A 15,738-nucleotide genomic window follows, 5' to 3' on the forward strand; every position below is an offset into this window, starting at 1 on the left:
ACAGTAAATGCAGAACTGCACTGTAAATTAAAATAGGAAACCTCTATGTTAGATCTTGATTCATTATGTGTTCTATTTTTTTTAACAACATATGATAATTAATTTATCTATTGTCATTTAGATCATAGTCTCAGGTAGATTTATTAAAACTTCACTAAGATGTCAAAGGCAGTTTTAGAAAAGGTTTAGATATGGAGGCCCAAAGTTCAATTTAAAATCTGTGAGCCAGCTCTAAGAAATCCTGAGTAACTCAGCCTTATGGTGAGAAAAAACTGCAGGTGCCAAGTACCTTGGAAGTCAAATAATGCATATTTAAGCTTTTGAGGTTTTCTGCCTTCTAAAACAGACAGGGGGTTCACATTCAAATTCTGACTTTTCTGTCTTTGTTATTCATGGATTTTAGGAAAGGCATAAAATGCATATTTAGTTTCTGAATAAGTACTATACCTAAAGGGTGTTTTGTTAGTAGGTAGCATGTAGCACTTAATGGAGCAAACTTGTTCAAAGTTCGTGTTTGTGCTGAGCTATCAACACATATCATGCCCAAGCTAAAGACAGTTTTAATATTTAATTTCAGTTGGAAAGTCATTCTTCCTGTGACATTTTTGGTCTGCTGAGAGTGTGTGGGTTTAATCAGATGTTTCAAAAACGTGCCAATTTGAGCAGGAATAATATTTAATAAAAGTTACTTTATCTAGAGATCTCAGATAATCAAAATCTGTATTAACTTGATAAATAGGTGCTGTAGACACACTTCCTGTGTTCCCCTGGAGATGAGATTACAATGGTCTTATACTTCTGGTTTATTAACAGTTGGGGGTTTTTAATGCTATTTTAATATAAAACAAACACTGCCATATTCTACTACTTTGAAGGCAGTCCAGGTAATCTCACATTTATCAAAGGAAATGTATGCTGTAAGTTAGGATATGCAAATCTTTAGCTCACTTGAAGAAATCCCAAATGTTCTCTGTATATATTAAGCCTCTGGGAATGGGATAGAACTGTGGCAGGTTATCCCGTATCACTGTGCCAAGGGACTGCTTGGACTACATGTGGAATACTCATTTGGTTATTTAATGTGTAAACCTCTTACTTGTGTTTCTAAAGCAACACCAGTCTTTTTCTGGAACAAATTCTGCAACATCTTGGATATTTGAGATTCAGGGCTTTAAAGAAAATGAGCAAAAACCCCTCCACCTAAAACCAGCTCCACAACTAGTTGACTTCATTCTTACCTGCATTCTGTTGCTTGTATTCTCCGTTTTTAAACTGTTACTCTCCTCTGTTGTCAAATGGAAATGGAATAACTGAGATGTTCTAATGTACAAACAGCAACCATAATTTCATCTTCCATAGCTTTGAGACTTGGTTGCTCAGAGGCTATTTTGGAAGAACAGTTATTACCTATATGGCTTTCTGTGGTTAAGATTGGTCTTCATATTAGAGGTCCTGCAGGTGGCCCATGTGAATGAAGGTTGTTGCAGAGCAGTTTATATTCAGTTCTTGCACCTGCTTTGTAGGTGAACGTGGATGTTCACAGATCTTGATACATTGCCTTAATCTTTATTAATTCAAATCTGACTGTATCAAAAGTAAACTTTAAGTTCTTCACAACTAAGCTTTTTGGTAGAAGTAACTTTTGATAATGGAGCACTTGGGTACTTCGGGTACTTCTAGAACACTGATACAATATAAGGAAGAACTGCTTACCATGAAAATTTTAAAATGTGGCATTATTTTAAAGATGAAGTTGACATCTTACCCCTGTTTCATATAAATGATTGCTACTGTATGAAACCATACTTTTGGCAACAGTAATATTTTAATCTTTGATGAACATATACTTCTATGGTGAATGGAGGTTCTTGCTTCACTCAATTTGAGCAATGTCTCATTCTCAGACAAAATTTTCTCATTGGTAGGACAGTATTCTGAAGTTCTGTCTTTCAGTTTCTTTTGATAAACAATCTCATTGCATTTCCTTTGAAGTGTTTTCATTAGGGGATTTTTGTAATGCTTTTGTGTTTCTTGTTTGTGAGCTGTAGTATTTAGCAAGATATTCTATGAAAGATTTTACTGGCCTTGAAAGCAATTGCTTGGCAATGTTAAAATATTTGAGAGCTTCTTCCGGGTCTGGAGACCTTATGTTACTTTAGGTAACATAAGGGACATATTTGACTCCTGAAGCTTTAAGGACAGGATACTGTCAGAATAGGTAAAGAGCTGGAGAATACAGCTGTGCTGAATCTGTCTTAATATGCCTCCCTTTGAATCTAGACTGCACTGCTTTCAGTTATACTTCTAATTGCATCAACCAAAACCAAGAAAACCAAGGCAAAGGGGCATTTAAAAAGTAAAGGCATATAATGAATGTGTTATATTGCAGTGAAAACTAGTTTTCACCCTTGTAAGGCTTTTCTGCTGGAAAAATGTATGGGAGGAGTAGCATGGTAAGAGAATGGAGAATGATGTTAACAGTTTAACTATTTGAAGTTTTCCTGAGCTATAGAAGAAATGTTTGTATATACTAGATATGGTAGATATAAATGTTCTTAAAATCATGGAAGTTACTTTAACATAAGGTTAGTATAAGTTTAGCAAATTGGTCTGTTTTCTTCAAGAACTCTAATCTCTTAGCAGTAAATAGTGGATACTTATAGCAGCTAGAGAATTTACTCAAATCACTGGTTTTCTTACAGTTTAAACAAGTATATTTACAACTGGTGAAAGGACCTATAAGTTATGTATAATGTGGAGCCAAATGTTTACACAGTGCATTTGATACGCTTGTAATGTGTGAGAGCTTGAGATTGTTGGAATTTTAAAGAAATGTTGCAAAATGAGACTTTCATTTCCCTTGGATTTTTTTTAAACGTGAGAAAGTGTTGACAGTGTATTGACATTTTGTCCAGATCTACTGCAGGTTTTGGTTGGATATCGTGCTAGAGTGCAAAATGCTGCCAAAACAAATAAGAGTTAGATTACACCTAGATTACACCTTTAGGTTAATTCTGACCACACTTGGTGACACGGTTGGATAAAATCTTCTTGCTGGCGTTTTGTATGTGGGGGTTTGCTAACTGTTTGGAAAAGGTATGATTTTGTTGTATGGAATCTAAGTTGGATTCCTAACATAAAATGGGGCATTTGCTCCATTTAGTACGTTACGTGGGCACCAACTTTTGGTTAAGTATACTATAAAAGAGCTTTCTCTCTTTGTTAAAAGGCAGTAAAATTGGGAAGCTAAGAAACAAGTAATTTGTAAGCTAGTACATGTGTAAACCCAAACCCCTTCTATTTTCTTTGCTTTTCTGAGTTGGAGATGCATTTGCTTTCTCCAACATATGTGCTCCAGTTACTTCAGTTAAAGAAGCCACTTGCCTGTGTCACTCAACCAGCGACGCATATGGTTTCATGTGAAACAGGAAGAATGCTCTAGTCACTAATTCTCTGGTTTTGTACATCGTGCAGTCTTCCTTTGTGTAAGGAACCACTATTTTCTTCAGAATGGGCACAAAAGGCATTCCCTTTCAGTCTCTAGATGTAACCTTGTACAACCAGCTCATTTTGTTTCTTTTAATTAAAAGTAGGTGGATACATTACAAGTCAACACCCAAGTTCTTACTGTTGAACCTTGCTCACTCTGATCTTCTGACTGGAGAACTGTCTTCGTTGGTGAAGGAAGTTCCCAAGCCACATATATTTATTTAGAGGCTAGGAGAGTGTTCTGGGCACCTGACTTTATATGCTTTTCACATGACACTTTTGCCTTCTAGGCGTCTATGCTATTCACCCCTGTGTGATAGGACACTGTATGACAGGATGCTGATTTAACCTATGATTTAACCCACTTCTGATATGTTGGGCAACAACCAGTCTTACATATGTTTCCACAATGGCCAAAGATGCTAAATGAAAAAAATTCTTGGGGGAAAACATATGTAAAACTCTCAAATTCATTAGGAATTTACCGGAATTGAATCTTGAGTATGTTTACGTATATTCCCAGCTTTTCAAAATATAACTGTGAAGCTTGTGATTGACTTCAGTTTTCTCTCCAGTCTCATTACAAAGAATAGGAGATGAAACAGGAAGAATGTATCTGCTGAATTTATATCCTTTTACTTTTCAGTAATAGATTTGTATCATAAATCAAGTGAGCATTTTACAGAGGTGCTTAAACCATGTACAGTAAGAAAAAATTAATTGCTCTTTTAAAAAGGCATTTTCTCAATCCATATTTGCTTCACACTGAGTAGCTAGATATTTTTGCAAGTCAGCTTTGAGCCAATAACTCAAGGACTCATCTCCCCAAAATTTGCAACAGCTGATTTCCATTGTTAAAAGAATCTACCTCTTGATCCCTGGAGTAGCAGTTAATTCCATTACAAGGGCATGCTTACTGTAACTGCAGATACCAACTCAGACTTTAAAAAGAGTTGAGTTGCAGCAGTAGAGAACCAGAACATAGGCATCTTGACTTATTTGAACAGGCACCTCCCCCTTGTTAATTACCATCATCTCATCTAGGTTGTGGTATCAGGTTTTTTATCAGTGTAGGTGGACCTAACATTATGCAGGGACAGAGGATCAGGAGCAAAATCTTACATGCCTTGACAGTTGATATTTGCCTGAAGATGTGTGTCTGTACCAGCTTTTCACAATGAAAAGTACTTGTTGTGACCGCTCCAGGAAATTCTGCTGTGAAATTTGGCATCAGGTAACACTGTACTTGTGCAGATCATTGTGGTCTGATAATCTACAACTTGGAGAGCATCCCTGATGAGATTATTGCTTTGAATGTATGTTCATTAAGGGTGTCTGGTGTCCACTGCTCTACCTGGATTTTACCATGTCTGGTAGCAGGAAAACAGGTGAGGTTTATGAAGTCCTATTTCTGTAGATTTGGCTAACATCAAACTTAAAGAAATAAGAGAAGCTGTATCTCAGCCAAATGTAGTACTGGACTCATTGTTTCAAAATCAGAATGATCAGCAAAACAGTAAAATAAAACACAGTCCTAACAACAGAATTCCTTTTAAATTCCTTCTGCCTTTATCACTTATAATTAATACCATGGTAGTTTAGTCTGGAATATGAAGTTAGTGAGCTGTGGTGTTAGTCATGGCTGTTTGTTTTCATAAATTTAGCCTCTCAAATAGACTGTCTTATAGTCCCTTCTCTTCAGAACTAGAAAAGCATGAAGGCCTTAAAAGATTGTTAATATTTGGAATATTTCCTAGATGATGAGTTTTACTTTCTTTCTGACAGGAACATACTGGTGCTTCAGTTTTGCCAGTTCATTCAACATCATTTTCTTGGCTTTGTGGTGTTTCACACATGATGCATCATAAAAAGTGTCACTGAAGTCAACCCTGATTTTAGGTTTTCAGTATATAGCTGGTTTTCTGTAGAGACCACAGGTGATATAGTAATCATGTCATTTGCTCACAATGCTTAAAATCTACCTCATCTCTCACTTACTGCTGTCGTGGTTTTAAGGAACTGTTCTGCTTGATTCTTGTTTTCAGCTCTTAGCTCCTCTTATGAAGCTTGGAGTGTTTTGTAATAGAGGAGAAGGATGATTTCCCCTTCTTGAGGAGCTGCTGAACATGCTGTGGGAAAGTGAAGTATCCAGAAACTGCACTGTGGCAAGCAGAAGAGTTGCACCAAGATGTTGGGAGCACGTCTTCCACTAAGGAGAATCAGAAATTGCAATGAGAGCTAGGGAACAGACAGTTGATCCTCAGGAGAGACTCAAAGAGCTTTCTTCAGTGTTAGGAGAGGTTGACTATTTTATTTCTTCCCTTTTATTTTTACTTTGATGTTAGTAAAATCAGAGAGTACTTTAAGGCTTGACCACTTTGTCTAAACAAGGAATTTGCTGCAAAAGTGCTGACTGTTATACAAGCTTGCTTATGCCTTTCATAGTTACCAAGCAGATAAAATCCTCAAGGCCGTCTGTACTGATGTCAGTGAAGGAGTGTTTGAAGCAGTGGGTTCAGAATTCAGAGAGTGCTGGGTAGCTCCCTATCAGCAGACACTTTTTTCTGGTGTGGTTTTGCGTGTGTTTGGTGTTGTAGTGGTGAGTAGCAAAGAAATTTACAGTAGTAGAGTGCAGATATATTTTTCTGTTAATGAAGATGCTGTTTATTGATGGTTAGTAATTGTGTCTTTGAATTAATAGCATAGTCTTTAGCATCTGTCTCTTTAGCCCATGTTTCGTAAGTAGGAGGTTCTGTCATCACAAACACTTTGTAAATTGTAGTGTAGTTTGATTATTCTTACTAAATTCTCCATTCAATGGAGCCTTTAATTTACAGCAAACTTCGTGTGTTGGGACATACTTCACACCCCCCTCCAGGTTGAAAAACTGAATGCAATAGCACTTACTAATTTGGCCTGTTAAAGTGAATTGAGGAGGGTAGAACAGCTGCCTGTTGCTGGTCATCATCACTTCAGGTACTGCAGGTAGTAATTCTTACCAATTGTTTTACTGTCCTTGCAATGTTTGGAGTAAGTGACATGGGAGAGAGTGCTACATGGAGTACATGTAGCCTGAAAGTTGAGTTAACTATTTTAAATTCCAGAATTCAAAATTGAGCAATTTGTAATCTGCATCTTGAGTAGTGCTTTGGTGCTGATGCTTAACATGTGTGTTAAAAGGCATGAAAAAAATTCTGAAAAGACAATAAAGTCTGAAAAATAGTTGGTGAAACTGGAGCATCTGTTGTCACCTCAGCTGTTGTAAGCAAAACCAAGCCCAAATCTTGTGTCAAATAAATTGTTAGAATGTTTTGTTAGTGAAATTGTGCTGTTGTTTAACTGTGTGACTACCATATTTTAGGGTTCTTAAATTCTAACATTTATTTCAAGCATTTATTTTTTTCCTTAAGGTATGAGTTCAAATACTATACATATAAAAAAGTTGTTGCTGCACATGTCTGCCTACTTAATTCTGTAAAGCATGTTATAAAATATGATGCCAGAGAAATTCTGGGTTCTGGGTAAAACTGCTTAAAATCTATAATGGAAAAAACTGGCATTTCAAATTTTGTCTAGGGTGTATTCTGTTTATTTTAAGTTGCTGTGTACACCCTGTATTAAGATAGTTATTTAAGTATTCTAGCATGGAATAGAAAACTTCACCTATTCTGATTCTGAAGTAAAAACCTGACAATAGAATTTCATGAGGATGATGCAACATTAGGTAAGCCTTCAGGAAAAGTAAGCAATAAAATAATGGAAAAGATGTTAACTAAGTAATTAGTCTAAGTATAATTTACACATTACTTAAAAAAAAAGCATTAAACACGAAGTTCTATTGTCAGTATGCATCACTTTTATGCTCCTTTCTGGTTAATGGAAAAAAGCCCAATGCTCTATTGTCTAGATTTCTGATGCTTCGAAAATATTTTCTGTTTTGACAGGCCAGTTGGAATGCCAAAAATGGAAAAAGTTTACCTACATAACCCTAGCTCAGAAGAAACAATTACATTAGTATCAATATCTGCTACAACATCACATTTTCATGCATCGTTTTTCCAAAATAGGGTAAGTTATTTTGCTTTCTCAAAATGAACTGTTCTTTCCCCTCTGCAGTCTGAATGAGAGCTTCTTTAAAGAGTAACTTGCTGCAATAATGGCATACCTAAAAGTATTAAGGTATTGCAGTTCTTGGTCTCAGAGCAAATTTGAACTGAGCACAGAAACACTGGGACTTCTGACTATGTTGGAAATGTATATTGTAATTGAAGGTTTAACAGCAGATCTCTGCTGCTGAAGTGACTCCATTGCCTTAGAGCACTTACAGGAACAAACTGTTCCTATAATTTTTCTGAAAATTCTAAGTCATGTGAAGTAGTGTTAGTGTGAAGTAGTCACTCCAATGCGCTAACAGCTGTAAGTAATCATGTTACAGGAACTTAAATGTTCAAGAGCGTGGTGTCAGCAGGGTTAACTCTTAACCACCTTGTTGTCAAATAGAGTCCTCTAGTTTCAGTTTTGTCTGCAGGGCCTGTGGCTTAGCAGGGGCCATATAAACATTAAAACCTTCAGAAAACCTGTCCATAAACAACCTTTCTCATTTATGGAAGTCTTGAAGTAATTGCTTTTCTCCAGTGATCTGTGAACTGTCAGACTAAAATATTTCTGTGATAAGCTCAGAATTTAACATAAAAATTCAATTAAATACGATCCTGCACTAGATAATAGTTATAAACTATTGGTATTTTTATTATTTTTTTACGCATTTTATTTGTCTGAAACTTCTACTCCTTTTTTCTAAATCTGCAGTAGACTTTCTAACTTTGGTATTTCTATAAAGAACATAAGAGATCTTCTGTAGCACAAAAACCGTTGTTCATCTGTGTAGTGTAATGTCTTCAGTAAACAGTTTTGCTTATCCCTCTGCTTGCTTGCTTTTATTTTTTCCAGAAAATTCTTCCAGGAGGGAATACATCCTTTGATGTAGTTTTCCTCGCAAGAGTAGTGGGAAATGTAGAGAACACTTTATTTATTAACACTTCTAATCATGGGGTATTTACTTATCAGGTAAGAGAATTACACTGTTTCAGAAAAAGTTGTGTGAATCAAAGCAGTATCTATTATGGGACACTTAACTATCCAAGGATATTTGCACAATAATGATGAGTTGTTGGTTTCTTTTTTTTTTCCATCAACCCAGTTGAAGAAATTTCCATCCCTGCTGCCTGTTGTAAAACAAAAATACACCACTGTAAATATCGTAGGGCAGTACTGTAAGCCAGATCGATGAAATTATGTAGGATTTAAAACCCTCCCAACACCTTTTTTGTGTTATTTTTGTGACTTATTGTACTGATCTGGCTCATTCTGTAGCTCTGTAGCTCATCTGCTCCTGTGACAAGACACTGCTATTCATTAGGCTGGCAAAAAGTCACTTGCATTACTCACTTGAGATTCAGAAAGATAACCAGACAGATGAGAGAGAATGAAAAATGAAAAAAAAAATAAAATAAATACTCTTGTTGAAAGAATGTGACTCTTACCATGACAACATTTTGCAAACAACAACAGAAACGCTTCCCATATGGATAGTTTCATAACGGTATGATTAAAGGAACATTTCACATCTCTTTAACCTATGACTGGTATTTAGTGTTTCAGAATGTCAGAAAAAAGGTGGTATTTTGACTTCCTGTTTTCTCAGTATGTCAGTGTAAGTAAGTAGTAGCTATGAGAAATGGCCTTCAGCTGCAAACAATAATGGTTTAAAGTATTTGATTAGAATTACACTATAAAATTAATCAGAAGAGTACATGGTGGATTACTAAAACTGATGAGCGTATTTTAGGCTCTGCAACAGTTACATACAGCTGCTTAAGCTTGTGTTTCTTTTTCTGAACCAGGTGTTTGGCATTGGAGTTCCGAACCCCTATCGATTGCGCCCATTTATTGGGGCACGAGTTCCTGTAAATAGCAGTTTTTCTCCTATAATAAATATACATAACCCCCACAGTGAACCTTTGCAGGTGAGCCTAAGAGGAAAATCATTAAATGCTCATTTATGATATTAAACTGAAATTTTTATTTTGAAACTTCTTAAAATTCTATTTGAATTTTAAAGCTGTTTGAGGTCAAGTCTTTCATATTGTGTGAAGTTTTTTCTGTTCAAATGCAAGTCAGTTCTAGAAATTGTAGATTATAATCACAGATCTCTTAATTTGCTAATTGAGGTTTTACAGTAAAATTTCAATTTTTAACATGGCTATAATTACGGCAAAATAAAGATTTAAACTTCACTGGTAGTTAAGAGTATTGAAACTTCACTGGTAATTAGGAAGAACACTGAAGCAAACAAAGTTAAATAGATCTTGTGCTTTTAATTTGGTGATGCCTCTTAGCTTCCTTTTGCTTGTTTTGCACAGTGTAAGGTGGTGTTAAGGTGTAGCATAGTATGTAATGTTGGCAAGCATTCTTATGTTAAGGCAGGATTGATGTCTTTACCTAACCAAATTCTGATTCTGTGAAGTAAGTGATCCACAAACTATGAAATGCTATAGAAAGACATAAATGTAGCACTAGCAAATGGCTATATTGTCACTAAAGTGAATTTATAAGATACTCCAGTAGTCAAATAGTCACTAAGCTATGCCATTGCACGTGATAATACCTGATAACTAGAACAAGATCCCTTTAAAGCTGAGTGCTAATGATTTTCTGTTATCCACCTCAGGTGGTAGAAATGTATTCCAGTGGAGGTGATCTCCATTTAGAGCTTCCAACAGGTCAGCAGGGAGGTACGAGGAAGCTATGGGTGAGTAACCATGTCTTGCAGCACTCATTGTACTTGCTTGGGGAGGTTTTATTTTGTTGAGTTCAGGCTTTAGGGGTTTTTTACTAACTTCATTTCTTGTTTTGTGATCATTAAAATATCCCATAAAAATGGAAATAATAATGGTCTGTTACTGTAATGGGAGTAGGAATCAAATGAAACGTTTAATTACAGTAAGCCATATGTATTGAGCTGTGCTTTTTTGAAATGCAAAGAACAAAACGATTCCCAGTAGAATAAAGTACACCTACCTGAGCTTTCAGGACAATGTCCCAGAGGCCTGTGAGCTGGATCTAACCCACAGAAAAAAAATACATATTTTGTTTGATTTATTGGTTACGGGGGGTTTGTGTTGGCTTTTTTGTTGTTAGTGGTGTTTTTTAACTCAGAAAGTCCTTCTTGCAAATTACTGTGAATGCCCAGATAGGTTGAAAATGCAGCTGAACAAACTTAGGGAAGAAAGTCCTATTAAGGACTACTACATAAAAGAGCAGCTTGTCTAGCTGCAGTAAATCCCTAGATCATGAGTCAAGAGTGGCTGGAAACTGTTCTAGAAAATATTCCTACATGCATGCCTCTTTACTCTCTGGTGCTAGAGACAAGGTAGTGGGTTGAACAGACTCATGATCTGGCCCGTTAAGTCTGTTTTGTTGTGTTCTTCACTTAGTATAGTTTTGAAGTAACACCTGATATCTTTAAGTGAAATAAAATTTAGAAGCATCCTGATGGTAAAGTTTTGGTGTTATGCTATGTATTACACTGTTGGTAATGTCCAGCTGTCATATGATAGTTTAACTTGTTGTAAGAGTAAAGCCAGGATATTGCCAAGTGAGCTATGAAGGACAGTCACAATACTTAATTCTTTTTTCTGGAGAAAGTCCATTAGAATGGGAGTGTTTTAGTGTTAGATACAAAAATTGCAAGTAAGTATTAACACAGATCACAAGCATTTTAAAAAATGCAGTGGAAAGAGATGCTGAGGGTTAGATGTAAACATGAAAATGGATTTTAAAAGATGAAGGTCCTAATGTCTTGACACTGTTTTAGTCAAATTGTATTGCTTCTAAAGATAGCCCCTTCCTTGTTGTCAAAAGAACTCAAGAGGAATGTTTTTCAGAGCATGTAGCTTTTCAGCTTCTCTGGGCCAGGTTGCCAGTTAAAGCACTGGTGACTAGCATGTGAAAGCTTTCAGTGTCTTGCAGACTAGTCCTCTTGTTTCCCTTATCAGCCATTGGTATTTCAAAACAATAAGGCAAACAGAAGAAATCAAACCAGTAGGAGGAAACACCCAGATACATCATTGTATTGGCTATGTCAAGAGCTTCACTGCAGTTAGAAAAAGCTGCGAAGTAGAAGAAATAATTTGAAATATGGTGATGATACTTTGACATATGGATTTACATAATTGTCTAAAATTATTCTGATACCAAATGCTCCGATGATTGGATGAAGTATAAAACAATTGATTACTTCCTGTCCAATTTCCTACCTCAAAAACATGAAATAAGCTGCCAACTGAAACAATACCAATCATTGCAAGGACTACTCATCCAGAATTTCTGCTTTCTGTTGTATTTATTTGCACTTAGTGTAGGAAGTTCCAAATTTCAAATCAAGCCTTTCATTCTCTGTTAAAAACAAAATAAAAATCCCAATCCTCAGACCTTCTGTAAAGTGATTGGGAAGGCTGTCTGATGTTGGTATTTCAGTTACGGAGCTGAAGTTAGTCTTGTGCTGCAGCTGTGTACACCAAATACAGAAAGAATGCAGATTGGAACTGATGGAATAGGCATGTACAGAAACTAAAATGCATTTTGACTTTTTGCTGTAAGTTACATGATGGCCCCACAAGCTTCTGGTTACTTGGAGTTCTGCACTATTTCAGTTTGTGTTTAGGACTGAAACTGTATGACTTGTGTCTGCTTTGGAGAAAAAACAATTAGGATATGCAAACCCAATATTCGATATTACAGTACTCAACAACATTTTTATTAACAACTTTTGTTTATTGGTAGAATTCTGCTAATTTAGTCTACTGTCTTTTACCACAAGTTAATACATAAAACTTAGAATTGGGATGTGAAAGTTCTCTTGCATATACCTATTTTTAATCAGTGTCATATTACATGTTTACAACTATATTAATTTAACTTATAAATTAATTTAATTTATAAATTAAAGTGTAATTTTAATAATATGGAGTCTACCTCTTTCTGCTTTTGCAAGTTTTTCTCTTAATACAATTATACTCAATACTTCTATTGTAATTATTTGGTATGACAGCTTTTTTTGTAATTACTGGACTCTCATAAATGTGCTTTGATTATTTATCAGGAAATACCTCCCTATGAAACAAAAGGAGTGATGAGAGCCAGCTTTTCTTCAAGGGAAGCAGATAATCATACAGCCTTTATTAGAATAAAAACAAATGCCTCAGACAACACAGAATTTATCATTCTCCCTGTTGAAGTAGAAGTTACAACAGGTTTGTAGAAGAGTGATTGTTTTCGTTGATTTTGTTTTGTTTTGTGGATTTGGTTGGTTTTTCTTTTTTTCAGTTATTCAAATTAATTAACTCTTAGTATAATAAGAAAATAGTAACTTTTATTTTTTTTCCTTAAAGCACCAGGAATTTATTCATCAACAGAAATGCTAGATTTTGGTACACTACGAACACAAGGTAAAGTATTCTTCAGGTCTCTAAGTATTTATAAGGAGTAGGGTGGGAAGAGGAAAGCCCACTTATCTTTGTATTGTTCAGGGTTGCTTGTGGAATGATACTTCTTAAAAGACTGATAATAGCGTGTTACAACAGTGCACAGGTATATTCGCCAGCAAGTATACTTGAGATGTGTACAAGCGAACAGTAGTTTGCACATCTGGTTCTAGGTCTAGTAATAACATTAGTCTCACACAGTTGTACATTACTTAGTCTGAAAACCATTTCAGTTTACTTAGTTTGTGAACTTGTTTTGAAATACTGCCTTACATCTGCATAAGTTTTAATGTTTCCAGACACAGGGAACAGTGAAGGTGTGCAAACTTAATCAAATCTGTTATTTATGATAAGATTTTTTTTTCAAGTACTACTTACACATTTGTGCTTAACATTAATTAAATTAATATTGCTTGGTGAAATAAAATATATGCATTGGAAAGTTGTAAAACTGAAGGTATCTTTTGAAACTATAAAAGGGATTTGTTACTGAAGAAAAGAGATCATCTTTTTTCAAGTAAAAAGAGATAGCTTCTGAGGTACTTTTCCTTGCAACTTCCTTAACACGCAAAGATTTTACATGTAAGATTAGTTTCTGCTGGTGCATCTGGCAAAATCATTCATTATAGTATTTTTAGCCTGTTTGTTTCTTAATATGTTACAAATACGAGTAGTTAGCTGAAGCCTGTAATACCTACTAATACACAAAACTGTAGTTTTTAAGTGTGTAAGTGTCTTGGGACTAGCTGTTTAGACTGGCTGTTCTGTCGTGTTAGTCTTAACTTTTTAACTCTGAACAGTGGATTTATTTGAGGAACCAGCTAGTGCAGATGACTTTGTATATGTGTCTTATGTTAAAATAGCCTAATAACTAGGTGTGTTTTTTTTTCTTTAACAGATCTGCCAAAAATTTTAAATCTGCATTTATTAAATTCAGGAACAAAAGATGTGCCAATTACAGTAAGTTTTATTTCCTTTCAATTTGAAACTTTCTATATGGATTTACTTTCTCTCATAAAAATTGATCATTCACAGGTTCACCATGCAGTGTTCAGAATTAGAAGCTACGTGATGTGTGACTGAAAACGTAACTTAATAGGAAGGCAAATAATTTTTGTGCATGGTAAAATTAATTTGCTTCATAGCCTTCTTTGAATGCTTGGATGCTTTGAACAGCATTTATAGGCTGTGCCTGCAGTATCTGAACTCCTGAAAGCTTTTATACTTGAGAGCAGTAACTCATGTTCATTGAATGAGATTAATGCAGAGTCTGTGAGATTCTTTGTCCTCATCACACACAGATCACATTTACACATCAGTGTAAAAAGTGGTTGCCCAACATAATCTTTTAAGATCAGCAATGAGTAGCTTTCAAGAGCTGACTGTAAAATGACCCTTGTTTTCTTGAGCTTATCTGCTTTGTACCTTGAAATAAGAAAAAACCCCAAACATTCTAGAGCCCTTTTCAGTAAGATCACTGAAGCTGGATGTGAAGTGCAGCCAGCTTCAGAATTCTAGAGTTTGGATTTTCTGTTTTCTGTTTTTATTACACAATTTTGGCTCTAGTCTGGTAGTCCGCCTTTGTTCATTCATACCTTTTTCCTGTGTGATTTTTCTCATTGCCCACTATTTTTCTCACTTCTTCTTTCTCCCCTTCCTGTCTTCCGTGTTTTCCAGATTTAGTTGTGTAGCTAGCTAGCTATACCTTGTCCCAGTACACTTCAAAAAGTGTTGAAGTGTTGAAAAGAAACCAGAGGAGCGAGAAGAATGACTGAAGGATTGGCAGAGGTTTCTTACTGAGCTCTTGGAGACAATGTGTGTTTGTAAAGGTTATAGTTGTAACTGTAACAGTGTTTTCATAGTACAGATCTAGCAAAACCTTAGGATACTGGAAACTGAGGCTTAATGAATTTAAAGTAGAAACAGGACACATTTTTAGAAATGAAGGTAACTTTTCACTGTGACAGTCCATTGCAGTGCTTGCTAAGTTATTATTCACTAATGATTTTCAAGTCAACAGAGACTTGCAGTATAGTGCAAACAGAATTTAATTCGCTGACTTCCTAATGCTTTATTGCATTTATGAGGTCAGGTGATCCTATAAGGTCTCTCCTGGTTTTGTAAGCTATGACCCAGCTTCCGTGGAGTTTTTTTTTTAAAAAAACTGTATATGATTTTTACAATCAGAAGGTTGGTAGATTTATTATCTTTCCAGCTAGATCTGAGTGTTCATCTTCTTAGATTTGATGGGATTTTGGCATAGGGACGCTTTTTCAAGGTTGGAGGGTTTTTTTAAGTGTGTAATATATTTCCTGAGTACAATGCAAGTAACCATGTATTCACACCATGAGTATCACTTCTAATATCTGATAGTGTAGTGCCTAATTCATACTCCACTATTTAAAAAAAAAAAAGCCTATCCATTTTTTTTAAATCTGTGGTCTTTACACCATGGGCTATAAACCAAAGATGTTGGTCTAATGAAAGGCTGTCATTTGATAACCATTAGACAATGTCATGACAAAACTTTTTCAGATAAATTATTCTTTTACAGTGTATCAAAGCAGTAAATTTGGTATTCTTAAAGCCTTTGGGACTCACTTTTGCAATGAAAAAGTTACCACATCAGTCCAGATGTAGTCCAGATTTTTCAGTGTGTCACATATGGCACATCAAGTCAATTGTTCTTCTCATTAAGGCACAG

At 35.5% G+C, this 15,738-nt stretch overlaps 1 protein-coding gene across 1 annotated transcript in view; it reads left to right on the forward strand.

Moving 5' to 3' along the window:
• The window catches only part of TMEM131 (transmembrane protein 131), a 94,058-nt gene that overhangs the window by 39,339 nt on the left and 38,981 nt on the right, over positions 1-15,738 (forward strand). The window contains exons 5-11 of the mRNA XM_064646252.1: positions 7,434-7,557; positions 8,440-8,556; positions 9,393-9,515; positions 10,220-10,300; positions 12,653-12,803; positions 12,942-12,998; positions 13,933-13,994. Of these exons, the coding sequence (XP_064502322.1) occupies positions 7,434-7,557; positions 8,440-8,556; positions 9,393-9,515; positions 10,220-10,300; positions 12,653-12,803; positions 12,942-12,998; positions 13,933-13,994 (715 nt within the window). The remainder of the gene's footprint in view (positions 1-7,433; positions 7,558-8,439; positions 8,557-9,392; positions 9,516-10,219; positions 10,301-12,652; positions 12,804-12,941; positions 12,999-13,932; positions 13,995-15,738) is intronic.

Source organism: Pseudopipra pipra, chromosome 2, assembly GCF_036250125.1.
Source record: "Pseudopipra pipra isolate bDixPip1 chromosome 2, bDixPip1.hap1, whole genome shotgun sequence".
NCBI lineage: Eukaryota > Metazoa > Chordata > Aves > Passeriformes > Pipridae > Pseudopipra > Pseudopipra pipra.